The 27,422-nt window shown below is 51.9% G+C and overlaps 3 protein-coding genes across 15 annotated transcripts; 1 reads left to right on the forward strand and 2 right to left on the reverse strand.

Annotated features, from left to right (window-relative positions):
* The first annotated feature begins 9 nt into the window (after positions 1-9).
* On the forward strand, positions 10-4,072 carry Cdca3 (cell division cycle associated 3). 7 transcript variants are annotated; one of them, NM_001443523.1, is given in 7 exon segments: positions 26-179; positions 475-686; positions 1,013-1,160; positions 1,706-1,832; positions 2,484-2,798; positions 2,924-3,027; positions 3,486-4,072. In NM_001443523.1, coding segments are annotated over 5 exon segments (822 nt in total). In that variant the 5' UTR covers positions 26-179; positions 475-686; positions 1,013-1,040; the 3' UTR covers positions 3,642-4,072.
* Positions 4,073-4,752: 680 nt separating this feature from the next.
* On the reverse strand, positions 4,753-10,455 carry Gnb3 (G protein subunit beta 3). The gene is given in 10 exon segments (NM_021858.3): positions 4,753-5,281; positions 6,166-6,382; positions 7,396-7,597; positions 7,690-7,756; positions 7,862-8,024; positions 8,139-8,202; positions 8,279-8,385; positions 9,822-9,860; positions 10,118-10,204; positions 10,375-10,455. Coding segments are annotated over 9 exon segments (1,023 nt in total). The 5' UTR covers positions 10,175-10,204; positions 10,375-10,455; the 3' UTR covers positions 4,753-5,174.
* A 1,062-nt stretch (positions 10,456-11,517) lies between these two features.
* On the reverse strand, positions 11,518-27,243 carry P3h3 (prolyl 3-hydroxylase 3). Of its 7 annotated transcripts, none has more exons than XR_015685473.1 (16): positions 26,713-27,243; positions 25,273-25,425; positions 24,427-24,625; positions 24,085-24,216; positions 23,561-23,697; positions 22,231-22,320; positions 21,613-21,665; positions 21,451-21,518; positions 21,134-21,258; positions 16,329-16,430; positions 15,905-16,055; positions 15,586-15,703; positions 15,395-15,470; positions 12,435-12,575; positions 11,797-12,274; positions 11,518-11,578 (listed from the first exon to the last, which is right to left on the reverse strand). XR_015685473.1 is itself a non-coding variant. In NM_001106620.3 (16 exon segments), coding segments are annotated over 15 exon segments (2,208 nt in total). In that variant the 5' UTR covers positions 27,205-27,236; the 3' UTR covers positions 11,522-11,574; positions 11,799-12,103.
* Positions 27,244-27,422: the final 179 nt, after the last annotated feature.

Genomic DNA, 27,422 nt, shown 5'->3' on the forward strand with positions numbered 1-27,422 from the left:
TAAAGGCAAGACGCGCGAGATCGGCAGTTGGACTGAGCCTGCCTCCTGGCGCTCCGCCCTCTGCCCTGAATGCCAATAAAAAGCGCTGCCGGTACAACTGATGGTCGAAAGGACCAATCCTGTTCTTCCAGGGCAAGTGCTCCTGTGGAGGCGCCAGGGAGGAGGGCTCTGAGCTGCAGGTGCTGTGATTCAAGGACTCTAGAAGAATGCCTTACGTGTAGAGCAGAAACTGTCAGTTGTCTAAACTCATTGATTACTGAATCTTTTCCAAGGACTTGTCCAATCGGAAAGCAGAGAAGCACTTGTCTTCTTGGTATTTGAAAAGCAGTAGTAATGAGGCCGACTTTGAGAGATGTGTGATAACTCCGTCAACCAATAAGGATGGCTGTCTCGCTTTAGACAAACCACAGTAACTCCGCCTCCAGCTGGTTTTGTGCATTGTAGTAATTCATTCTATTTTGTTTAATAAAACAGAAAAGCTGAGTGGCACCCATCAAGTTGACCGCTGTCAGGCCCATACTAAACAAAAATCCCCAGCTCACCGAGACACCAACCGGAGGGCAAGCTAGTCCCCAGCCATTGGCCAAACGTCATGATAGACATCCTTCAGACCAATGGTTTTCTGCTCTGGAGAGCGCGTTTTCCACAACTGGCCTATGAGAGTTTGCTTCGGTTCAGCCAATAGGGTGAGGGCAGGGGGCGTGGCGGGAAGTTTGAAACTCAGGGCTTTGGGAGTTTGTTGAGCTGGTGTTTGCCCGGAGGTCGCGCTGGGGCCCGGTAAGTGATCTGAGTGGATTAGTGGTTAAATTCGAAGCTCCCGCAGACCTGAACGCTCCATTAAAAAGCTCCACTTATTATCCCCGCCGAGGTCTCTGGGCTAGCGACCTGGAGGTTCCTCTGCTGGAAACTGGGAAGATCGGGTGGGTCCGGGGTCAGAGGTTCGACACGGAAGCAGTAAGCTCCGAGACCCGAGTCTTTTCTGATGGACGTTCCTTCCTCTGCGTCTGCACAGCCGGGCCCCATCCCCAGCCCTAGTGGAGATGGGTTCTACCCAGAGCGTCTCAGGCACTCCAGCACGGCCTCTGCCACGCAACAAGCATGTGTCTCGGGTGGCAGACCCTCGTTCACCTAGTGCTGGCATCCAGCGCACTCCTATTCAGGTATACTGGGCTGGGGTGGGGAATGCAAGGAAGCTGTATGGATTCCTGGGCCTCTGCCTAGCTTATTTACATGAATCCTCATTCCCACTGCCACTGGAATCTTACTTTCTCCATCTCTCTCTCTCTCTTTTATTATTTTTTGAGGTTCTAATATGATCTCCTCATTTCTGCCTTTCTCTTCCTCCAAACCCTTCCATATATCCCTCCTTTCAAATTCATGAATTCGTGATCTCATTTTTCATTAGCTGACTTTATGCCCTTTTTTTTTTTTTTTTTTTTTTTTTTTTTTTGAGAGACAGGGTCTCACTGTGTAGCCCTGTCACTATGTAGACCAGGCTGACCTCAAACTTGTAGAGATCCTCCTGTCTCGGTCTCCCAAGTACTGAGATAAAAGGCATGTGCCATTACCATGCCTGGCAACTTTGTGAATTCTTTAATCTGCATTAGGCAGGCTGCATGGGCAAACGCAGGTCTGGCCAGGAATAAGGGGAGAAGATAGATAAAGGTGAGGGCCCAGATTTAGTCTTAACCTATGGCATTGACAGGTGGAGAGCTCGCCACAGCCAAACCCACCTGCAGAACAGCTGAACAGTCTCAAACAGGCGCAAGACCCAGATCCCCGCTCTCCTACTCTTGGCATTGCGCGGACACCCATGAAGATCAGTGGTCCAGGTAAGTGACAGGCTCAGGGGATACCTGTGAAACTGACACCTATCCTAGGGAGCTATCACGACCATTTTTGTTTTCCTGGTTTGTTTGGTTTTTGTTGTTCTGGGGTTTGGACCAAAGGTCTTAAGCGTGCCAGGGGCTCTATCCTCCTGTATTGGACTTTTCTCACTTAAAAACATTTTCTTACATCGATTTTGTGGGGGGGGAGGGGGAGGGCACACACCTGGCACAGTTCACATGTGAAGGTCAGGGAATGGGGAATCGGTTCTCTCCTTCTACCATGGAGCTTCTTGGGTTCCAACGCAGGCCATCAGGTTTGGCTCCTTCATCCACTAATCTGGTGTTTCTATCATTTCCTTTTTTCTTTTTTAAGTCAAGGTCTCCCACTGTAGCCCGGGCTGGCCTGGGACTGGAGGCAACCCTACTTTAGTACTGGGAGTGTTAGACTTGCACACATGTACCACCACGCAAGGCCCTAGCCTGGCTGGGACGCCACCCAGCGCTTATGTGGGTCCTCTCTGTATCGCTTCTTTCCAGCCTGCGTTCACTCTCCCCCCGGTTCCCCCCTTCCCCCTGACCAGGAGCCCCAGTGCTCCCTCCGCTCCTTTCCCTCCTTGGGAAGCTACATACAGCTTCTCTCCCATCTTCCCTCAGACTCTCAGTGTCCACTGGTGAAAGAGCTGAGCGAAGTGTTTGAGACCGAAGTGTCCGAGACAGAAGTGTCCGAATCGATTTCCTCTCCAGTGCTTGGTCTGCCCCAGGAAACCCCTTTATCTTCTGAACTGGACCTGCCTCCGGACCCGGATCCCCAGGTATCCCTTGAGGACCAGTTGCTGCCTTGGAGCCAGACTGAACTCAATTCCAAACAGGTGTTTGCCAAGGAGGAAGCAAAACAATCCACAGAAACCATGGTTTCTGGCCAGACCTCAGACAAGCCCTCCAGAGACCCAGAGACTCCCCAGTCCTCAGGTACAAAACTGAAGAGCAAGATGGAGGGAGAGCAGTTACAGTCAGATCCTGGGCTAATGGAGGAAGAGCAAACTGTAGGCCCTAAACTTTGAGCCCTTACTTTAACAAAACCTTTCTTACCACAGGTTCTAAGCGCAGTAGACGGAAGACAAACAACAAGGTTCTAGGGAGGTCCCCACTCACCATCCTGCAGGATGACAACTCCCCTGGGACCTTGACACTACGACAGGTAAAGGAAGAGGGCGTGAGAATTGTCACCAAGTATCATTATGGGCTGGAGAGATGGCTCAGCAGTTAAGAGCACTGGCTGCTCTTCCAGAGGACTGGGGTTCAATTCCCAGCACCCACATGGTGGCTCACAACCATCTCTAAGGGATCTGATGCCTTTTGTCTTGCAGGCATACATGCAAATAGAGCGTTCATATATATAAATCAATCTTTTTTTTTTTTTTTTTTTTTTTTTTAAAAAAAGTATCCCTCGGGGCTGGGGATTTAGCTCAGTGGTAGAGCGCTTACCTAGGAAGCGCAAGGCCCTGGGTTCAGTCCCCAGCTCCGAAAAAAAGAACCAAAAAAAAAAAAAAAAAAAAAAAGTATCCCTCATTAAAGTGGGAGGCTGGTTTTCCCAATCCTTGCCTCTCCCTGACAGACCCCCTCTGGCCTCTCAGCTCATATAAACGCCTTTTGCAGGGTAAGCGGCCTTCTGCCCTAAGTGAAAATGTTAAGGACCTAAAGGAAGGAGTCATTCTTGGAACTGGAAGGTTTCTGAAAGCTGGAGGTGGAGCATGGGAGCAAAACGAGGACCATGACAAGGAGAATCAGCATTTTGCTTTGATGGAGAGCTAGGTCTCTGCTGGATTCTTCCCCAAGAGCACCGAGGAAAGTCCTGTTTTCTGATTCCGCTCAGGCTACCAACTCTGGTATTTGGACACTATTCTTTTATGTTCGTGTGTTTCCTGTATATTAAAGTAGATGATTTTACGTGATGTTTTAAGACGTTAGAACAAAGCTGTGCTGAGTCTTCTGTGTATAGAATGTAGGATGGCATTCTGGGAGCCTATGAGACCTGGATAGGTATCTCTCCTGCCACTTCTGAACCTCCTTTATGTTGCTTAAGTTTTGATGTCCCCAAGGCTCTGCCCTTGGCCCTCCTCTCCTCTTCCCCTTTTGTCTGGGTTTAGCTATTGCTTACCTGCTTGTAATTTTCAGGTTCCTCTTTCCACATAAATGCTCAACGTTAGTTCCCCTAAAATAAAATTCGTGATCTTCCCCTAAAAGCTATTCTTCATTGCCTATTCCCTGTCCTTATGGATAAGGGAATATAGTCTACCCAGCTGCTCAGGCTGAGATTTCAGCTTTGGTCATCATATTGAATATGGCATGTCTGTGAGGTTGTCACTAGATCCTGGTGATTGTATATTTTTAATGTCTTCTCCTCCCCTGTCTTGCCTGAGTGTGTGTGTGTGTGTGTGTGTGTGTGTGTGTGTGTGTGTGTGTGTGTGTGTTTTGCTGGAAATTGAACCCAGAATTTTTGCTCCTGTTAGGTGAGTACTCTGTTACTGAGTCTGGTTCCCCTTGAATCTCATCCTTTGATGGGCCTGTAGAGGGCCAGTCTCTCTTTTCACTTCACCTCCGTAAACTGTTGTTACAGCAGTTTTTCTGACAAGCTTAATGATCACGGTACTGCCCCATTTGAAGCTCTTTAATGGCCTCCAGGGCCATTAGTATCCAATTCCTACCCAGGCACACACACGTTATGACTGCAGTCTGTAGCATTCGGTTAGATGCCTCCCACTATTTGGCCTCTCCAAGAGACCTCAGCTTCTGCCCCGTCCTTCCTGCCCACATCTACCCAGTACTTAGCCTTATCCCTAGCACTTTTAATAGCTTGTTGCCCGTTAACGGGACCTAGGACTTCTTGGAACGCGAAGGGCATGGAAGCCAGGCATCACAAAGATACCAGGATGCTACATTTTATTAGGTAATAAGAGAGAACAAAAGGGCAGAAAGAAAGTGGCTGGGAGGGAGCCAGGATACTAGGAGTGACACCTATAGTCATGGGCTGAGCGCTCTGGCCATTCCCAGGCCGGACAAAGGCTGCTGGTAGCCCAGGAGTCATCTAGGATGGGGAGGGTCTGTTCTTGTTTATGAAGGGAGAAGCTATGAGGACTGTGGAGAGGAGAGGCCCTGGAGGAAATGGGGCAGTTCTTTGCCCTTGTGTCCCTGCTACTCCCAAAGGCACACTCCCATAATCCCACCTGCCCTTAGAAGGAAGTTTACTGGGAGTGGCCCCAGGGTATAGAAGACTGACCCTAAGGAGACAGGGCATAGGAGTCAGCTGAGAGCCTTCATGGCTTCCCACCTCTTCCTCCAGCCTCCTCAGTTCCAGATCTTGAGGAAGCTGTCCCAGGATCCAGTGGCCACAGCCATGCCGTCAGCTGTGACCCCCAGGCAACTGACTCTGTTGTCATGGCCAGAAAGAACGCCTTAGGAGGAGGGAGAAAAAGTCAGTCTACCGTGCCACAATGTGTGAGGTCTGTGTGAGCACAGAAGCCCTGGTGGACTAGACTGCCCTTGATGGAGACTAAGGAACTGAGGAGGATTAGCCCTGAGGAGAGGGATTTTTTGTCAGGTCAGATCCTCCATCGAGAACTTGAGTCACTGGTGGGGCAAGGGTAAACTGATTAATAACGTCAGGATGCTATGAAGAAGGCCAGGGCCACTTTGAAGGGCCCAAAAAGGTCCTTTGTTTCTAGGTTTAAAAAAGAAAAGGCAAGGGGTTGGGGATTTGGCTCAGTGGTAGAGCGCTTGCCTAGCAACCGCAAGGCCCTGGGTTCGGTCCCCAGCTCCAAAAAAAAGAAGAAAAAAAAAGAAAAGAAAAGAAAAGGCAAGGCCCAGGGGAGTGACATGTACAGGGGACCTCAGAAAGTAAGCAAATGAGCAGGCCTTGGGGCCTATCTCGGGGGTATTTTCATTCAGCTCTTGCTTGGTCTCTCCTGGTAGAAGGCAGACTGTCCTTTCCCACACTGGAGTAGATCAATGCTAGACAAGCCCCTAGGCTAGCCCAAGATCCTGGTGCTCTCTACATCTTGACTTACTCTCATCCACACCTCCCTGAGGCTGTCCCTTTAAGTGTATGGCCTTGAAACTGCAGTACTGGACATTTAAGGTACACAGGTTTGGGGGTGACCAGAAGGAGCAGACATAGCACTAGGCAGGGGAAGGGCTGCTTTCTGTTTGGGGAACATGGTCTTAGTTTCAGAAGCAAAGGCAACAGTTAGGGATCAGCAGTGTTGGGGGGGGGGGGGTCACAATGAAGAGAACTGAGAGGAAAAGAGGGAGGGCAGGCAAGTCTAGGGCAGACCCTTACCTACACGCTCACACTTCAGAGAGTCCCAGACATTGCAGTTGAAGTCATCATAGCCAGCAAAGAGCAGGCGACCACTGAGTGAGAAGGCTACGGACGTGATGCCACAGATGATGCTCTCGTGGGAGTAGGCTGTCAGTTCCTGGTCTGCCCTCAGGTCAAAGAGGCGGCAGGAGGCATCATCTGAGCCAGTGCAGATGGCCTCCCCATTGGGAAAGAACTGAGGATACAGTTGGGAAGTGGTCAGGGCTCAGACCTGGGACAGCCTTGCCTTCCTGCCTGCTTCCTAGCTCCTACTGGGGGAGTGTGAGCCGCTTCTCTCAGCTTCTGGGTCTGTTTCTTGGTAGGGCGAGGCAGCCAGCTGCATTGAAGTTGTTCTTGAAGCTCCTTCAACCCATGAGTCCAGCACTATAGGCAGGCATGTCGCAGGCAGGCAAGAGAACCAAGATCTCCCAGGGTCTCCCAGAAAGATCAGATTCCTACTGCTACTACCGTAATGACTACATCAGGGTTTGTAAAGTAACACAAGGTCCAGGCATATAACCTGAATGCCATCATAAAGAATAACAGGCATACTTTGAGGGGAATTCTAGAAAACGAGTGTGCCCTCATCCAAAAGATGTAATGTGGCCAGACAGTGGTGGTGAACACCTTTAATACCAGCACTTGGAAGGCAGAGGCAGGTGAGTTCTGAGTTCAAGGCCAGCCTGGTCTACAGAGCTAGTTCTAGGACAGCCAGAGTATATATAATAAGACTTTCTTTTAGGGTTTTGTTTTTTGACTTAGGGCTGGAGAAATGGCTCTGCAGCTGAGAACACTTGCTCTTGCAGAAAACCCAAGTTCAGCTGCACCCACACGACAGCTCCTGACTGTGACTCTGGTTCTAGGGAATCCAACACCCTCTTCTGTCCTCCAGGAAGTGTTTAAGGGGCAAAGCCATGATCTCTGCGGTCTACTCTCAGAACCCAGGACTGAGGACCTAGCGTGCAGCTCGGTGGTAGGGCGCCTGGTTACGTGTGAAAGCTCTGAGTTGGAGACAACGGTAAAGCAAGTGTGGCAAAATGTTAACGGTGGATCTGGGAGAAGCGGACATGGGATTCCTTGTCACTGGTTTTGAAACTATCCTACGAGGTAAAATTATTTTCAAAAATGATAAGGAAAGGCTCAGAGGCACTTTGGAAGCGAGTCAGAGGCATGTACTGGGGTTTGAGGTAGTAGCTGAAGGGCACTCACACAGATAGCATTGATGTCTGACTCGTGGCCAGTGAAAGTCTGGCGACAGGTCCCTTCCCTCACATCCCAGAGCTTGGCGCTGGCATCACAAGCTCCCGAGATGAAGAGTTTGTAGTCTGGGGACACAGCCAGGCTCATGCAGTCACCAGTGTGTCCCACGAACACTGTCTTCTGCTGCCCCGTCTCAATGTCCCACAAGGCACTGCCAGGAGAGAGGGAGCCCATCACAGAGAAATGTCACAGTTGCCCAGGACAGGGTGACCTTCCTCAGCACCCACGGCATTCAGCCCTTACCACGTGGTGTCCCCAGAGCTAGTCACAATGTTGTTGTCATCCAGGAAGCGGCAACAGGAGAGATAACCTGGAGGTGGTTAGAAGGGCAGTGCCCTGGCTCAAGGCCCTGGGCATAACTGGCCATGGGCTTGGACTTCCTTGACCTCCTACCCAGGGAAAGACAACTTCTCACCTGTGTGAGCCGAGAGTTCCCGGCTGACCTTGACATTGCCCTCACGGGATTTGAGGCTGTAGATTGAGCACATGTTATCTAGCCCCCCACATGCCACGAAGTTCCCTGATGGTGCATAGGCACAGGTCATGACCCAGGAGGAACGCAGCGGGATAGCATGCACCTGCAAGGGAGGGTAGATTTGGTGGCAGGTGGAACACGTGCTTCAGCCAAACAGGACAGAGATTAGGCATGGCATCCCCAGGAAGGGTGGAGGGTCCGTAGGAAGGGCTGGTACCTTATTGGTGGTGTAAGTGTCCCACACGATCAGCTTCCCATCCTGCGAGGCACTTACTAGCAGCCTGGAGAAAGGCACCTGTGTCACCTGTCCCTCTTTCCCTGCCTCCCCCTCCCCTCTAGGTCCCTCTGGAGTCTCACTTAGAGTCAGTGGCCCAGTGCATGGCATAGATCTTAGCCAGGTGTCCCCTTAACGTCCTCCGTGTCCGCATCTGGACTCGTCCCACCACCTCCAGGCCAGACACAAGCTGCAGAGAAAGGGGTTATTGGGTTTCACAGCCCCTGCCCCGGATGAGCTTCTGCTGGGGACCAGACACTTGAGCAGATTCCTTGACCTTAGAGAAAGCAGTCCCTGGTCTAGCGTAACCGAGCCTCCGATGGTAGACGGGTGCTTGGCTAGCTTAATGGCCACTAAGATGCTAAACAGTATAGTGAGTGTTTAGTAGGTGTCTCCATACCAAGTGGGGGAGGGAGCGGGAGGAGGGGGAAGAAGAAGAGGAGAAATTTCTGGTACGGAGATATTCTACCTCGATCAATTTTCAAGCTGCTAGTATGAGGTCACTGAACATAAACTTGGGGACACACTGGTGGTGTCAGATTGGTAGGTGGCTGTTCCCACACACCTGTGGCACACAGCCACTGCATTGCCATCATCTGGGACTGCACCTGCTGAAATCCTGTCCTCCACGCCGCACAGCCACAAGCAGCCTCCTAGCCGCTAAGCCTAGGGAGTCCGTAGACTCCGTCTGCTCGACTTTGTCCCCTTCAGCAAATCGTCACACCGTTCCCTGGCCTTTTATCTTACAGAGCTACCGTGAAAACCGTAGAGTGAGTAGCTTTGCGTCTAACCCAGTGCCTTCCTCATGTCTACTCTTGGTACATATTTAATTCAATGGATTCTGTTAGCTTTTCTCCCCTCAGTACTGCAGGTTGCACTAGGGCCTCAGTATGCTAAGAATTCTACCACTGAAATATATGCCCAGACCCTTTCTGCTTTTTTCTTCTTTAACACAGTATTTCTATTAATTGGTCATTTTGCACAGGCATTTTGGTCGTGTCTGTCCCACTCGTCCTAGCTCCTCCCACGTCCACCCTTTACCTCCGACCCCCATGCAACTTCATGTCTTCCTTTTCGACATTTTTTTCAAAGCTCAGTTTTTCCCTTTTTACTTTGAGACAGTCTGGTCTTAAACCCACTCTGCAGCCCAGGCATGCCTTGAGTTTTCAATACCGCCTCTGCCTTCCAGGTAACGAGATTACAAGTCTGTGGCACCCAGCATGGGCTATCAATTCTAAGAAACAGTAGTAGTTTGTGAACCACCAAGGGAGAAACAATAGCCTAATGAGGTTTTGTGCGTCGTTTGATGCATCGCCATTCTGGAAAAATCTGTGACAAAGCACGTGTCTTAAAATGGATGAAACGTCACCTTAGTGACTGTCAATTCGAGTCCTACACACCCCCTCCATCCTCACTGCTCAGGACGAGGTCTCCAGTATCCAATATCATGGCTGGCCCAGAGCAGGTCTTAGGAGATGTTTGTTGAATTAATTCATGAATGTCTTTCCTCGCTCCAAGGATACAATGTGCTAAAAGCGCAGGCCCCCTTAGTTGCTGGTCCTGAAGTGCTTGTTCAGTCCCCTCCCCTCCTGTCATGTCCTGCCTCAGAGGAGCAGAAGGTCTCACCTCAGCCAGAGTGATGTCCGCACAGGCTTTCCTGGCATCCTGCGGGGAAAGCAGACATCAGGGAGGCTATGGGAGGGTAGGGGCATGCACGCGCGCCTCACATGTGGGAGGGCATGGGGCTCTGCAGTTGGGAGGTGATCTCAAATGGGAGGTCCAGATTTAACGTCTCTGAACCCTGCTAGATCGGAGGACTCTAAAGTGTCACCCCAGAGTGAACCCAACCCCTCCCAGGCCACACTGCTTCGTGTCCTGAGTTCTGTTCTCCAGGGTCCCTAGGATAAGGGCTCTGGGGTTACAGCAATCTGCTTCTTGAGCTGCTCCGCCTCCTGCTTCAGCTGCTCCATCTCCCCCATGGTTCACAGGTCGAGGGGTAGTCCTGGCTCCTGCCAGGGATGTGGAATAGGTGTTAGGAGTCCCCATCAGATCATATTTCTGTTCTTCCCATCCTGCCCTACTCCTGTGATGGGGGGGCTCTCCCTCTTGGATATCAATCCCAGCCCTGTCTGGACCCTCCCAGTGGGCCCCCAATCCCAGAGGGCCAGCTCCTTCTTACTTGGGCTCTAGCTGGATTTCTCCCAGGTTTCCGCTTCCCAGGCGCCTCCTCACGGTCTCAGCTGTGATGCCTGCCTGTCACCTGCCCCCCTCTGCTGCCAGAGGAGCTGGCCTGGCCTGGCCCTGACTGGGAGGGAGGGGGGGACTGACAGGGAAGGGTAAGGCCAGCAACAGCCAGGCAAATGAAATCAGCTGGCAGGGGTAGGGGAGAGGCCAGGGAGGGAGGGAGGTATGTGGCTTCCAGAGACTTGGGCCTGCCTAGAGGGGTGGGGAACAGGCTTGTGAACCAGAGAAGAGCAGCACCCCCCTATCCAGCTATAAGAAGGGGGGATAAAGGGGTGCCTCCACGGTCAGTCTGCCAACAGGGATAAGAGCATCAGCCTGTGGATCAGAGAAAAGCTGTGAGGATTATTGCCGGGTTTGGGGAGTGGAGCAGGGGCAGCCACAGCTCCAGCGGCCCCCAGGCCCTAACCCCAACTTGTGGTCATGATCTTGGCAGTGTGGGCGTGTAAAGCAAGCCGGCCAGGGGCCAGGACAGGAGGGTGATAGATGACCCTGTTGTCAACACCACAAGCCATGCTTCCTTGTCGAGGGCTGTGGGGGAAGAGGGTACAGGCAGAAGCTGAGATTACAAGGGACTGAGCTGGATAATCCTTTTTCTCGACAAGCCCTGACCAGCTGCCCCTAGGCCTGATCCTAGTTGGGGGAGTTGGCAGGGGATCCAGAGGGAAGCTGGGCCATGGGCCCCTGCCTTGTGGGCAAAGACATGACTTCGAAAGAGAACAGAACTCTGTGTCCTGCTCCTAAGCTTAGCGTCTGTCTTCACGCTTGCTCACATGACTCCTGGAGTCTTAGTGGACTGTGAAGGTGGGAGGCAGAAGGACCAGACCACCCCTCTGAACCTTCCTCAGGGAGGGATGACAGGGCTTAGAGTGGGAGGCCCAAGGAGCAGCGGTGTTGGTGGGGATGGGGCACAGGACCTATTTGCATGAAGCAGCAGGTGGCTGAGATTTCCCTGACAAATCACGGCTGTCATGGCTCCACCTATGGGAGGCCCCCAGACACCACCTGTCTCCTCCCAGGCCAGTCCTAGCCAACCCCACCTCCAGCAGCCGCCAAAGCTGGGATATAGCAGACCAGGCCCTGGCTGGGTAGTCACATCCTTTATTGCACAGGTTGGGAGAAGGTGAGACTGTCTTTCCTCTCTGTGTGTTTCTTTTTTTTTTTTTTTTTTTTTTTTTTTAAAGATTTATTTATTCATTTATTATATATAAGTACACTGTAGCTGTCTTCAGATACACCAGAAGAGGGCATCGGATCTCTTTACAGATGGTTGTGAGCCACCATGTGGTTGCTGGGAATTGAACTCAGGACCTCTGGAAGAGCAGTCAGGTGCTCTTAACCGCTGAGCCATCTCTCCAGCCCCTCTCTGTGTGTTTCTTATGAGAAGCACTTGGCCCTCAATCCTCGCCATGCCCTTCAGAGAGGCACAGTGATCTTTGCCTGTCCTAGGGAGTTTGCAGGCCCCGCAGTCGGGGCCAGCCCTAGCTCCCAAGGCCTGATGTTCTCTAGGCTGAGTCTGTGTTGCAAGCTTGTGAGGCCAGGGTTTGGTGGCCCTTGTAGGTCCCCGAGATGGTAGACTCGGCATGCTACTATGTCCCCAATGTCATCAGGGCATTCTCATTGGTCTCTTCCCAAGCTGAGTGGCCATATCCAAAGAAGCTGGCCGTTCACAGTTCCTCTCGGACCCGGAGTGGTTTCCCGGCTTTGTCTTGGACCCGCTGAAGCTTGTGACTTGGGGGTTCTGGGGAAGGGTCTCTACTCAGGATTTCTTCCTCTTCCTCATTTTCCTCTTCCTCCTCCTCTTCCTCCCGCAACAGCTCTTTGGCTTCTGTCCACTCCTGGGAATGGAGAGAACTGTGGTTCAGTCCTCTGTATCTACCATTCCTGGGCTATCTCAGTCACCCAAGAGCTTTATAGGGAAGGGAGCCTCACCCACTCACAAACTTCCCCTGTGACCACTTGCCCACCTGCCCACCCCTTTCACCTCTTCCTCCCTACCTGCTCCCTGTGCTCAGGTGCCCAGGTGTGCCACAGAGCTAGGGCACAACGCCGTCCCCGAGTCACAGCCCATACGCCATGGGGATTCTCACCCCCAGAGCTGAAGGCCACGAGGCGTCCACATCGAGGACGGACCTGAGCCTGAGGGGTGCAGGAATGCAGTGTCAGACTTCCTGTCCCCCTATCACACTTCACTCCCTGACTCAGACTAGCTTGGGGCAGATGAGAAGTTGGCCCTTAGTCAGGAAGGAAAAATGCAAAACTGAGGCTGAGGGGCATGGAAATCAAAGGGGCAGTGCCTTTGGAGGGTCTCTCGTCCGTTCCCCATCCTAGAGCTTGACCTTTCCTGCCTGATGACTCCATAAGACTGGAGAGAAGAAATCTGAGGGCTTACAGCAACACCAGAAGGGATAGAAGGAGACAAGGACCTTGGATGGATGCATTTGCACCCTAAGGAAACCGGAGACTGTGCATGAGGGCACAGAAGGCTAGAAGGCGGCTGCTCCTTTCTGTTCATGCTTTAGGGTGAAGAGTAAGGCAGAATTCCTCTGGGTAACACAGGTTGGCCTGGAACTCCTGCCCCCACCTCCCTAGCGCTAGGGTTACAGATATATACTACCATGCCTGCCCTCTCCCCGCCCATTTCTAGGTCCTGGAATAGAAGTCTCCATGATGAAAGAATGGATCGATAGTAAATAATAAATGGTAGAATGCTAATTTAATAATCGACTGCTTATTAATACAGTACTGGCTCATTCTTTTAAGCATATTATATAAATTACTTTTTATGGGGTCAGAGAGATGGCTCAGGGGGTAAAGACGCTTGCCACCAAGACCAACGACCTGAGTTCAAGCCCTAGAAGCCACATGGTTGAAGGAGAGAACCAGCTCCTACCCGTTGTTCTCTGTTCTTTACACACGTGCTGTGATGGTGTGCATTCACCCCTACACCCACTCCTCACACATGCACACACAGATGCACATATAAATATTTTTAAAAATTACTTCTCATAGCGCTGGGAGGATGGCTTAGTAGGTAAAGTGCCTGCAGTGCAAGTATAAGGACCAGAGTTTGGATCCCCAGAACCCACATAAAAGCTAGATGAAGCAGAACACTCCAGACGTGAGGCAGAGGCAAGAGGATGACATCTGAAGCTGTGTTCTGATCGCCACATGTGCATTTGACATGTGCATGTCCTGGCATGTTCACACACCTGCAGGCCACACAGTATGTGTGTGCAAAGCCAGGCATGGGGTCACACGCCTTTAATCCCAGCACTTGGGAGGTTCAAAAAGGCAGGTCTCTGTGGCTCGAAACCATCCTGGTCTACGTAGTAAGTTCCAGCCAGCCCGGCTGCACAGACCCTGCCTCCAGAAACGAAAAGGGGAGACCGGTTAGCCAGCCACTCGGGGCGGTGCACTCAGAAAGCCACAAGAGGAAGATCGCTGTAAATGCAAGAGTAGCCGTGATAGCTACCTTGTCAATCCAAGATTAACCTGGTCTGTGTGGCAAGATGTAAACAACAACAATAATAGCACCAACGTCAACAATAGTGGGTATTATTGTCACCCTTTGTTAGGGAAGTGAGCCTCAGAAATGCTAAGAACCCCAATAGAAACTCTAGTCCAGTGGTCCTGTCTGTGCCTGTGCCACTAGCTCCACTGGGGCCTCGCTGTGGGGGAGGAAAGGTTAAATCTTCAGGTCCCTAGAGTAGGGACACAAGGCTCTGTGGGCTCCCCTAGGTTGTGCTTCATCTCCCTTGGTTTTTGTTTTGTTTTGTTTTAAATATTTATTATAGGTAAGTACACTGTAGCTGTTCAGACACACCAGAAGAGGGCGTCAGATCTCATTACAGATGGTTGTGAGCCACCATGTGGTTGCTGGGATTTGAACTCAGGACCTCTGGAAGAGCAGTCAGTGTTCTTAACCGCTGAGCCACCTCTCCAGCCCCCTCCCTTGTTTTTTTTTTTTTTTTTGTTTTTGTTTTTTCAGAGCTGGGGACCGAACCCAGGGCCTTGCGCTTGCTAGGCAAGCACTCTACCACTGAGCTAAATCCCCAACCCCCGCTCCCTTGGTTTTTATTACTGTATTTTATTGTGCATGCTTTGTCTCCATGTATGTCTGTGCACCACACGCATTCCTGATGCCTGTAGAGGACGGAAGAGGGTGTTAGATCCCCTGAAACTAGATAGAGATGGTTGTGAACCACCTTGTGGATGCTGGGAACCAAACGGGGTCCTCTGAAAAAGCAGCCTGGTGCCCCTAACCACTGAGCCATCTCTCCAGTCCCTCCTTGTCTGTTTTTTGTTTTTGTTTTTGTTTTCTTTTTTTTTTTCCGGAGCTGGGGACCAAACCCAGGGCCTTGCGCTTCCTAGGCAAGCACTCTACCACTGAGCTAAATCCCCAACCCCTCCTTGTCTGTTTTTGTTTTGTTTTTAACTACTTTTGTTGGGGTTTGGGGGGTGAATGTTACAGCATGGTGTGGAGGTCAGAGGAGAACCATGGAAACCGCTTCTCTCCTTCTCCCTTGTCTGTTCTAGAGAGATCAAATTCTGGGTGTCAGGCTTAGGGGTACACACTTTTACCCCCTGAACTACCTCACAGTTTTGTTAGAAGGTGTCTTGGTACATTGTTCAGGCTGACCTTGAACTCCTGAGTTCATGTGATCCCCCAACCTTAGCTTCCTCAATAGCTTGAATTACAATCCTTTCCCGAGCTACACTTAACTATCCTTAGGAGATGAAGGCATACCATGAAGGTAGGGTGAGGGACCACTTAGCGATCTCCTGTGGGGACTCAACCCACCACTGCAGAAAGCCTTGAACATAGGGCCAGTAGGACTAGAGAGGCGGGGGAGACAGGGTTAAGGTGGCCCCAGCCATTTCCCTGCATTTGCCTCTGGAGAGCTTCTGTTTTGAATCCTGTCCCCACAGCTGGGCCCTCTGCCCCAACCCCCTACCGTGACAGTGAGGGCGTTGGGCTGCGTGAAGAACAGGTCGCCTCCCTTGAAGTCATCATTGAGGTAGAGGAGTCCACTGGGAAATAAAAAAAGGCAGGAGGAGGCAGTGAGGCCCCCATCCAGCCCCCAAGCCTGCAGCAAGACAGCCCTTGTGCCTTTGTGTGCCTACCCCAGAGAAACTGACTACCCACCTATAGTCTCGATAGGTGTAGGCTGGGGGCTCCCGCCAGCATTCCCCGGTGTCAGGGTCCAGGAAGCAGTTGTCTGCGTGAACCGGGTGACTCAGGTCCATACGCTGTTCTTGCTCACCTAGGATGCAAATGGATCTGGTGAATGAATCAGGGTCCCTACCATGGTCCCCACCTGGGCTCACCCCACCCAGATGCCAGCTCCTGGAGTGACGAATAAGCAGAGGTGCTCCCTGCTCCCAGTGAGGCCAGTAGAGGACTTTCTGCAGTGAGGATGAGGGACCGAGACTGGGCAGGCGCCATGGTGTACCCTGGTCATTACCTTCTATGGCACTTCTACACACCAGGTGCGTGAAAGAAAGATGCAGTGGCCGTTCCGGGGAGAAGTAGGCCTGGGTCAAGGTGCGTACTCGCTCACTCACCTCCAGAAGCAGCTTAGCGCCTGGCCTGCCCACCGTCCCAGCCCGGGCCAGCTGCAGGCAGGGAGAGACTCCATGAAAAAGGCAGGCCTAGCATGAGCCCCTGCCTGTCTCTGATACCAATCTTCTGTGTGGGTCTACAGTCCAGTTGCCCAAGCTTCTCCTCCCAGCATCCCCATGACAACACCAGGGCCCCAAGTTTCAGAATATGTGATCTAGGTCCCCAGAGAATTCCTCCTTAGAAGCCCAGGCTTGGTATCCAGCCTCCTGTCATGGCGTTTCTTCTCAAGCCCTGAGCACCAGACCAGTCTCGGGGCTTCCTCTTACCTGAGCAGCCTTGAGCACCGTGAGTCCCTCAAACCGTTCGTGAGGACTATGAGGGGAGCGGCGCCCACGGTAGCCTGACCTGGCTCCAGCCTCAGCTGCATCCTAAAAAGAGAAGAGGTTTACATGGAGTCACTCCCGACACACCTCGCTGCCACAGGCCTCTCCTGCAGGCCTTCCGGGTGCCTGGAGTTGAATAGAAACTTCCAGAATCCCCTTGTGACTTTTCCCTGAGCTATGGCTCTCTCCCAGAGAATGGCAATTGTCCTGGTTGTCCAGACTGTCACTCTCAGAGAAAAGCTGGGAAATGCTGCTTACTAAAGGGACCGTGTGGCCATTATCCTGGAGAGCATCCCACAGTGGGGAAGAAGTGACCTTGAGAGATCAAGAGTGACTGAAGGAGAGACAGAGCTGGGGTGTGGGGAAGGAAGTGCATCACCCTTCCCTGGGGAGGACAGGAGTCCTGCAAGCAGGACCGTTACACAAGGTCTGACAGGCCACTTCTGATAGGAAGCGTGAGGCGTTGAGACATCACTGATCCTGTCTCATTGATAGTTTTTGGAGAACCTATGGGCTCCATAACTCCACACTGCCTCTAACGCCAGATTCCTATCACCCACCTGCCTCCCATGATTTACTACCCGAGTTGCCCCGAGTCATGTCTTCCTATGAGATTTTTTTCTTTTTCTTTTTTTCAGAGCTGGGGACCGAACCCAGGGCCTTGCGCTTGCTAAGCAAGCGTTCTACCACTGAGCTAAATCCCCAACCCTGAGATTGTTTTTTAAGACAGGGTACCATTCTGTAGCGAAGGTTAGCCTGGAAATAAATAGGTGGCCCAGACTGGCCTCGAGTTTGCAGCCATCTTCCTCCTTCACCTCCCAAGTGCTGGGATCTAGGAGTGAACAACCGTGCCCTGCAGACATTCACTTTATAGCCTGCTTGTTGAAGCTGTGTCACTCACTAGTAAACAGCCTGAGAGTCCACCTGGTCACCCAAGACATCTAAGCTGCCACCTCTGCCTCCTTTTCCTCCTCCTCTGCAGTGCTGGGATCAAACCTAGGAGCTAACCCATGCTAAGCAATCCCCACACACCAAACTGTCCATCTGTATACATCGAGATGGTGTCTTGGGTAGCCCCGGCTGACCTTAAAGTTGATATGGAGCCAAGGATGATTTTGAATTCCTGCTTCTCCTGCCTCAGCTTTCCTAAGTGCTGGTTGCAGACCTGGTTCATGAGGTGTTCGAGCTGGGCAAGCCCTCTGTCGAACAGGGCAACCTCCTCAATTTGTTTTAAGATAATAAATGCATAGAAAGACCGGTTCATATGGGGATAAGTGATATGAAGGCCATCAAATAGGGTTACGGGTTTACATGTGTTTGCCCACAGACACACAAAGAGGTGCCGTGTAAACTGAAACCAAATAATGCAGAGATGCCACATGGAGTATACGAAAGGAAAAACAGCAGAGGTCCTGAGGCCAGATTGAGTTAAGGAACCGAAAGACGTCTGATATTTGAGGCTACCCTTGGTGTCGCTCTCTCAGTCTTCTGCAGACTTAGTCCTTAACTTCTCTCGCTTTTATTCCTGCCGGTCTCTTCTGTTCCCCTCTCCTCTCTTCCATCCAACCTCATACGCCATACGTTTCTCCCATGCCTTCCAAAGACTGCCACTAGAGGGAGCTCCTGAGTCTACAGAATGAACGGCTTAAATCCACTAGTAACTGTCCACCATCTACAAATAAGGCTGACACTCCCTAGCAGGGAACTGACGGCCCTCTGTGCTGATTGGCTACCACCCCAGCTCTCTCCTCTTCCCTATACCGTCTTGATAACAGCTGACTAACAGCAGCTGTGCATCCTGAGTTGCTTTCCTCATTCTCCTAAAGGCTTCCCAATGTACTAACGTATTTAACCTCAGGGCAACACTATGCTAGAAACATTATGATCAGTCTTACTTTACAGATGGGAAACTAACTCACAGACATTTAAGTAAATTGCCCAAAGTCACAGAACTACTGGATCTGGGTCTGGTCCACACTTTTTTGTTTGGTTGCTTTTTGGGGGGGTTCTTATTTGTTTTGTTTTGTTTTGTTTTGTTTTCCTTCAGAGCTGGGGACCGAACTCAGGGCCTTGAGCTTGCTAGGCAAGCGCTCTACCACTGAGCTAAATCCCCAACCCTTGTTTTGTTTTTGAGACAGACTTTCTCCGTGTAACCTTGGCTGTCCTGGAAGACCAAGCTGGCCTAGACCTCAGAGATTCAACTGCTCACTGCTCAGCCTGCTCCACACTTTCAATCTGTGTTTTACTGCAGATCCTGGAAAGCACCTTGTTCTCTCTTCTTCCTCCTCTTCCTCCTCCTCCTCCTCTTCTTCCTCTTCTTCCTCCTCTTTCTCTTCCTTTTAAAGTTTTTATTATCATTTTCTTTTTATGTGTATGAATGTGTGCCTGCATGTAGGTCTGGGCTTCAAACCTGGAACTGGAGTTACAGGTAGTTGTGAGCCACCATGTGGTAGGAACCAAACCCTGGTCCTCTGGAAGAGCACTCAGTGCTCCTAACCGCTGAGCCATCTCTCAGTCTCTCCTTCTTCCTTTGTCTTCTCCCTTCTTTCCTTTCTTTCTCTCCTTTGAGAAGGGGTCTCTTTTATGTTGCCCAGGCTGGCTTCAAACTCCTAAGCCCCAACAGTTCTCCCGCCTAGGCCTCCCCACTAACTGGGAAACTGAAAATGAGGGAGACCAGCATAAGGAGCCGAGGGTGTGGCACGGCGCTTGCCTAGTGTGTGCTAACCCCGAGTTTAACCCTTAGGCACTGCAAACCACAGCAAGACTGGTGTGGGATTGAACTGGAACACCGGCCCCCTGATAAACCTCCTAAGACATTGCTTGTCAGTGTTTCTGTTTAGATGGTGCAAACCTCTTTATCACACTCACCACCTGCTCCAGTTATGTCTCCTTGTCTGTTTCCCTCTGCATACGTGACTCTAAGGGACAGTCTTTGCTCCCCTACTTCCATTTCTAGGCCACAGCAGGTACGCCATGAATATGTGCTAAATGGGTCCAAGTCTGGAGTAAGGACTGAGGCATCATGGGATGGAAGCCTCAACTCGGAAGCGTGGGTTATTCAACCCAATCCAGGAGAGGATGAAATGCCAGGGAAAAGAATCCTGAACCCCATGGGATCTCTCTGGTAGCCAGGGAGCCTTCCACGTGTACCCACCCACACCCACACACTTCTTTTCTTCCTAATCTTTGTAAAGCATATCCACCCTGACCAGGTGTGGGGCCATGCACTTACGAGGCTGTCCTTTAGGTTAGGTGGAGTGCTGAAAGGAGGATCCTGAATTGGTTAGGCCAGCCTGGGCAACATAGCAAGACCCTGTCTCAAATAAGAACTCCCATCCTATCTCTATCGGCTAAATTAAGAGGAAAAAGGAGCTGGGTGGTGGTGGACCACATCTTAGATCTCAGTGCTCTGAGGCAGAGGCATGGAGATCTCTGTGAATTCAGGGCCAGCCTGGCCTACAAGATGAGTTCCAGACAACCAGGTTACATAGAGAGACCTTGTCTCAAAAAACAAAAACCAAGAACACACACACACACACACACACACACACACACACACACAAGTAGAGGAACACGGCATCTGCATTGCTGATGGAACCCTGGACCATCCTGGAAGCTCTGAAGCTGCTGCAGTCCTCTGTGGGCATTAGCAAGCACAGAATCCATCCACACCCACAGAGCAAGCAAATGGTGCCCACGGAATAGAAAGCCCTAGCCTTTTAGATAGTGTCTTTTGGATGGCAGCTTCCAACACAGATGCAGGAGTGGAGTTAGCAGGTGTAGGAGAAGAAGCCCTGTGGATCTTATTAAGTTAAGAACATAGAGACATCTGTCCTGAATGTGGTCACCTGAAGCAGAAACTCATCCTCTGTAGCTACTGCTCTGAGAAAATGCTTGAGGAGACAACAAATGAAGACTCCAGGAGGAGGATCTGGGCGTGGTGGCCGCATGCCCTTAGTCCCAGCGCTCCTCGCTCCTAGGGAGGCAGAGACCTCTGGATGGCTCTCTCTGAATTCAAGGCCAGCCTGGTCTATCCTAGTGAGACCAATTCTCAAAAAAAGGGGGGGGGGGATATGTGTTAAAGCTCTTTCCACAGATGCTGCACACAGGAGTGACACCATCTGAACAGGATCAGGGCAGAAGGACTGTTGAACAGCACAGGAAGAGGCCACCCTGGTTCACCCAGAACTAACAGCAAAAGTGTTAAAGGACAACTCCCCAGCCAGACCGTCTCTAAAGTCCACTATGCCTCATCATCACTGTTTTTTTTTTTTTTTTTTTTTTTTGGTTCTTTTTTTCGGAGCTGGGGACCGAACCCAGGGCCTTGCGCTTCCTAGGCAAGCGCTCTACCACTGAGCTAAATCCCCAACCCCATCACTGTAGTTTTTAAAAGACTTTACTGACTGTTAGCCTCAAATGAGCTAATTTGAAGACTGTATCATGAATAAACTCATCATGCTTATGCAAACAAATGAAAAGTAAATAAAAAGAGGAAAAAGAATTTTTCCACAATTGAGATAAAACACAGACTTTCAGAAAAACTTGAATCCAGACGGTGGTGGCAGAGGCGGATGGATCTCTACGAGTTCGAAGCCAGTGAGGCCAGCCTGGTCTACAGAATGAGCTCCAGACAGCCAAGGAGAAACTTGAGACAGACAGAGTCCTGAGTGGACACAGGCCCAGAGCAAGGAGCAGGCAGCTGAGCCTGAGGGAGCCTAACCAGGTGGCTGCACCACACACCAGCGTACCTTGGCCAGCTGCAGTAGAAGCCCACACTCGGCTGGAGTTAGCAGCCCATCTAACACAGCCCGCTCGGATCCATTCAGCTGCTGGGCATCCTGGGTGAGAGTCACACCCTCCAGGAGAAGGGCATCTGCGAGAGGAAGCATTGGGGCAGATGTCATGGGGGCTCAATTAAAGAGCAGTAGCTGTCAGATTCCAGGCCCTCAGGCTTCTGCCTCTGAGCTTCCCCACCTTGCCGTTTTACCTCCCTACCCCCACTCTCACCTCCTGTCCCCCCCCCCCCGCCCAGCTCCCGGTCCCCAATATGTATTAAGGAACTCACCCTTCCAGTAAGTCGGGGGCTTCTGCTGTGGCGGCTCACTGTCCCAGGGCTTCTTCTCTTGATCCTCTCTCGGGTGACAGACATACTCAGTAGACCGTGCAGACCCACCCTTTTGCCTTCCCAGCCTGGGTCAAGCAGCCCCCATCACAGAGTGTGCCCTACCTGAGCTTCTCTCTCAGTGCTTTAGGGATGAAAGCCTCTGGGGTCCAAGAATCCTGGGATAGTCAAGAACAGCACCCTCACCCTCCATGACTAGCTCCTGGGATTCCTGACCTTAGAATCTGAAGGACCTTATTGAGGTCTTCCCGATTCCAGGGAGGAAGGCAAAGGAGGGAGAGCCTGGGCTCAGCGCCAGAGCTAGCTCAACAGCCTAGAGGCTGAGGTTCTAGACCAGACTGTAATAAGCAATGAAGTCCTTCACACTGTTTGCCAGGTGCTAAGGCTCTATACTTGCAGTGCGATTTGAGGTTTAAAGTTTATAATGGTCTAATGAACTTCACCCAGAAAGGTCAAATAGCAGTTGTAAGCTGCTATGTGGGTGCTGGGAATCGAACCCGGGTCCTCTGGAAGATCAGTCAGTGCTCTTTAACCACTGAGCCATCTCTCCAGCCCCTCCCATGGCCATTTTAACTGTGGGCACACTGCTGAGGTCCTTGGGATCCCGGGACGCCAGAGTTTAAGTCTGCAGGGCTGTGGGCAAACCCGCGGTTGAGGGCTGCAGTTGTGTATTGATGTCAATCGTCACCGTGCCTCCCTCCGGGGAGAAGAACAACTGTTTACCGGGTCCTTGAAGCTGGTGCCCAGATGCTCCATGGCGTAATATAGCTGTCTCTTCTCCCCGAGGGAGCGAAGGATGAAACGCTGGACGTCCTGAGCAGGGCAGAGACAGAGGAGAGTGGAGATATAATGGGGATGGAAGGGGAAGCTGGAAAAGAGGGTGGCCCTGGGTTGTGTGGGATATTTGCATGCCCCTGGGAGCCCTCTCCAACTCTGATGCTACAGCGGCTCAATTTTCAGTGTCTGGGTTCAAAGTAAGAGAGGACCCGAGAGACTGTGTGTGTGCACGCATTTGTGCACACAGGCAGACATAAGATTAAGGAATGCTTCTGGGGATAGACTCCCAAGAAAACACAGTCTGATATGTGGGGGCAGGGAGCTAAGGCAGAAGTCAGAACCTAGCCTTGGGTACTGCTTCAGTGACTAAAAAGCTTGAGAAACCAGAATGAACTGAGTGTGGTCTTGTACACTTTAAATCCCAGCACTCGGGAGGCAGAGGCAGGTGGACCACTGTAGTTCCAGGCCAGCCTGGTGTGTATACAGTGAGTGCTAGGCTAGCCAGAGCTACATACTGAGACCTTGTCTAAAAAAAAATAAATAAATAAAGGGACAGACAGACGCTTCAGCGGTTAAGAGCACTTGTTTATCTTGCAGAGGGCCCAGGTTCAGTTCTCAGCACCCACGTGGTGATTCGCAGCCACCCTAACTCCATTCCAGGAGTTTCCATTCCATCCCACATCACACTGTCTTCTGTTGTTAATGTTGATGTTGTTTTTTTTGTTTTTTTTTTGTTTTGTTTTTTTTTTCTTTTTCTTTTTTTCGGAGCTAGGAACCGAACCCAGGGCCTTGCGCTTGCTAGGCAAGGGCTCTACCACTGAGCTAAATCCCCAACCCCGTTGATGTTGTTTTAAGGCAAGATCTCGGGGTTGGGGATTTAGCTCAGTGGTAGAGCGCTTGCCTAGTAAGCACAAGGCCCTGGGTTCCGTCCTCAGCTCAAAAAAAAAAAAAAAAAAAAAAAAAAGATAAGATCTCGATAGGTAGCTCTTTGCTGTCCTGGAACTCACTCTGTAGACTAGGCTGGCCTTGAACTCTCTAACTCTCAAACTGCTGGGATGAAAGGAGTGCACCACCACATTGGCTCCATGCCCTCTTCTGACCTTTGAGAGCGCATATATAGAGCACATACATGCAAGCAAATAAAATAAAACAAATAATGATACATAAATAAATGAAATAAACAAAGAAGCCAAATGAAGTGTAGAATCTGGGCTACTCTTGGGTGTTTGACCTGTTCCAGGCCCTACCTGTCAGTGAGTGTGGGGGAAGGGATTACCTCTCGTGGTCCCAGGTCAGGTCTCAGCTCTCCCAGCTGAGTTTGGTACTGGTTCAGAGCCCTTTTGGCAGCCTCATCCTCTGGATAGAAGAGCAGGACGCTCAGGACATTTTCCACGGCCTGAGACACATTCCCCACTGGAGTAGGAGGAAGGTGAGAAGGGGTGAGAAACGAACAAGGCAGAATAGAGAAAGCCGAGGTCACTTGGGAAGACTGCCACCTCCAGGAAGTCCCAGCCCGATTTCAGCATGTGCCCACCCAGCGCCTCTTTCGAACATACCTTCAATGGCAGAGTTCAAAGAAGAGGAATCAGGGATAAAATGAAAGGGAGGGGAGAAGCAATCAGGGCTGAAGGAGCCCAGTAACCCATCTCCTGAGCTTTGCACGATGGGGCCAAAAGACACCATCCTGAAGCGGTCCCCATCGGCCCTCACAGGGAAACTAGCAATGCAGAGTCAGACGGATAGGAGAGATACATGCGCCTCAGAATCTTCACTCCCAGGCTCTGTCCTTCCCAAGCTGACCCTGAGCATAGGCCTCGTGCAGCCGTCTCAGCTGGCTTGGGAGGAAGTCCCGGACAGGGAAGCTTCGACCAGGACGTGTGGCTGTCTCTGCTACACAGTGCTGCCGGCACTGCAGAACCCGAATCCAGTGTCCTGCAGAGAATACAAACGAGCCTTAGGCTGTGGCGTGCTTACTCCCGCAAACGCATCGCATCTCATCACATCGCATCTCATCGCATCGGCACCGGCACCGGCACCGGCACCGGCACCCACACTGGCATCGCCATCGGCATCATCGCCATCACCATCGTCACCGGTATTAGCATCGGTGCTATCACATAGCACACGGTCCAAACCCCTCACCTGCAATGGCTTCATACAGGCCCCCCTGGGTCCCTTTCTCCTCCTCTTCTTCAGCCCCTTGGTGCTCCTCAGGTCCCTCACAGCCAGCACGACAGCTCTCCATCTGGGCCAGGCTCCCCTGGAGGGCCTCCTCTAGTTTGGGTAGAGCCAAAGCTGCTTCCTGTTGCTTCAGTAGCTCCAGGCCAGTGTCATAAGCTGCCTGTGGGGAAACTGGAGCACTTAGTCACCTGAGATTAGTGGTGGAGGGGAGGTATCAAGTAAAACTGGGAGGTCAAAGGGTATGGTGACATATGCTTTTAACCTGGCACAAAGGAGGCAGAGACAATCGGATCTTATTGACTTTGTAGCTAACCTGGTCTCTACATAGTGAGTTCCAGGCCAGCCAGGGCTACACAGTGAGACCCTGTTTCAAAAAGAAAGATGGAGGTGGGAAAGACATGAGCTTACAGGACTGGAGAGGTGGCTCAGTGGTTAAGAGCACTGACTTCTCTTCCAGAGGTCCTGAGTTCAAATCCCACAACCACATGGTGGCTCACAACCATCTGTAATGGGATCTGATGCCCTCTTCTGGTGTGTCTGATGACAGATACAGTGTGCTCATATATAATAAATAAGTACACTTTTCTTTAAAAAAAAAAAAGAAAGGAAAGAATTGGGCTTACATAGAAACTACAGAAGCTTATCCTATTTCATACACCCAGAGGAAGAATGGGTGTGGTGGCCTCAGAATGAGAACGTTAGAACAGCACACTTCAGTGGCCGCAGGGCTAGGGAAAGACTCGTCACCAGGGCCACTGAGGAGCAGATCTCCTGATGCTCAAACTGCACAAAGACTGAGGATCTCACCCAATACAGGGGCGTCACCAGGTCCTGGAAACTCTGGGGTCGTATTGCAGACATTCTCCTGTACTTAGCCATGTCTTCCCGCATCTGCAAGTGCGTTGGGTTCGCCACAAAGAAGGTGTGTGCTGCTGAAGCTGCCAGGTCCAACTTCTTCAACTAAATCCAAAGGGATGAGATATGAGTGTGTGTATATGCGGTACATGTGTGTGCGTGTGCGCGTGCGCATGGGGTGATGGTGTGTGTGTGTGCATGTGTGTGTGTGCGTGTGTGCATGGGGTGGTGGTGTGTGCGTGTGTGTATGCATGGGGTGTTGGGGGTAGTGGTGGTGGTATAAGTGTGTGTGTGTGTGTACATGTATGTGTGTGTGTGTGTGTGTGTGTGTGTGTGTGTGGGTGGGTGGTGGGTGGGTGGTTGGTATTTTAGACCTCTGTTCCTTCACCAGCTTCTCCCAGAGCGTTATGGAAGCCTAGCCAATCAGAACTGGGAACCACCAAAAATCCCTTGGAAGCCAGAATGTTGGGATCCCCAGGACTCTGGTACACTTCAGAGTGGTTGGGCCATGGACTGAGGACCTTAGGATCTCTGTTTTGAAGACAACGAAGTGGGAGGCCCAAGTAGATGAGGTGGGGGTGGGTTGGAGGGGGAGACCTTGAGTGACGAGAATCTGCAGGCCTCTAGGACCCTGAGTTCAGTTGTGTCACTAGCGCCCCTCCCTCCTCCAGCCACGTAGGCATCAGCCACCATCCTGGAAACTGCACAGTGCCCGGATTCCGACCTCAGCTGCTCTACTTCCTTCTCCAAACTAGCCCCCCTCCTTCAGCCTTTCTCTGCACCAAGAGAAAGCTTCTTCTCAAACTCCCACTCCTGAACGAACACACACACTTTCTCTGTCTCTGTCTGTCTGTCTCTGTCTCTGTCCCTGTCTCTCTCTGTCTCTGTCCCTGTCTCTCTCTGTCTCTGTCTCTCTGTCTGTCTCTGTCTCTGTCTTTGTGAGTGTGCGTGTGGGTTCGTGCGTGTGAGTGCGTGTATGTATGTATGTATGTATGTATGTATGTATGTATGTATGTATGTATGTATGTGTGGCTGGTTTGGGGCTCCTCATCTGCTTTTCGTATCTAAGAGGCTGCATTCATTCACCTAGACCCGCTTAAAAGAAAACAAATAAAACACTGCGGAGCCCTTCCTTCATATTCGGTCTACTCCCACTCCTCTTCATTCCACTTTGACTCCTCTCCTCCTTGCCCCGCTCTCTCCTGATCCTCCCTCTGCGGCCATCGCAAGTCCTGGCCACCGTTTCTATGGTACCCACTCAGGAGTCCGTTATACGCCCTCCACGAGTCCAACCCCGAGTCCAGGCGGCGAGCATCCCGCCCTCTCCTGGTCAGCTCCAAGTAAGACAGTCACTGGGCTTGGTTGGGGTAGCACCCTGGCCGGCCCCCGCACCTGGTAGTAGGCCCTCTGCAGGTAGTTGTAGGGCTCCCGCCGGCGGAAGGCATCCCGCAGCGCGCTCACCACGCGGAACCGCGCCGCGCCCCCCGGGCCCAGCCTCCCCGCCGCGCACTGGGTCAGGCACTCGGCGCGGCGGAGCGTGGCGCGCAGGAGCAGGGGTTCCCAGGCCCCGGGCCCCGAGACAGGCTGCGGGGCTCCCAGGATCTGGGCGGGGAGCGCGGCGCCCGGCTCGGCCGCGCAGCTCGCCCCGCAGTCCTGGCGCGCGCGGCCCAGCACTTCCCGGCTCCGCAGCGCCTCTCGCAGCAGAGCCACTGCGGGCGCCCAAGCCCCGGCCGAGTAGGCTCTCAGGCCGTCCGCGTAAAGCAAGTCCGGGGCCTGAGGAGGCGCCCCGGGCGACAACTGGGCCAGACCTGGGGGCTCGGAAGGCTCGGGGGACCCCGGGGGAGGCAGCAGCAGCAAAAGCAACAACCGCAGGAGCCGGAGCATGGTGCCCAGAGCCGCGGGCCCACCGCCGAAGGGAAATGCGGAGACCGGAGGGAGGGAGAGGAAGGGGGGGGGCAGGGGGAGGAGAAGGAAGGAGAGATGGAGAGGAGGAGGGAGAGGGAGAGAGAGGGAATGAGTGATGCTGAAACCTGCTGGGTTTAGGCCTGTCGCTGGGGAAACCGAAGTGAGACGGAGAGACGGAGCAAGAATTCCAAAGGACA

This window comes from Rattus norvegicus, chromosome 4, assembly GCF_021556685.1.
Source record: "Rattus norvegicus strain SHRSP/BbbUtx chromosome 4, alternate assembly SHRSP_T2T, whole genome shotgun sequence".
NCBI lineage: Eukaryota > Metazoa > Chordata > Mammalia > Rodentia > Muridae > Rattus > Rattus norvegicus.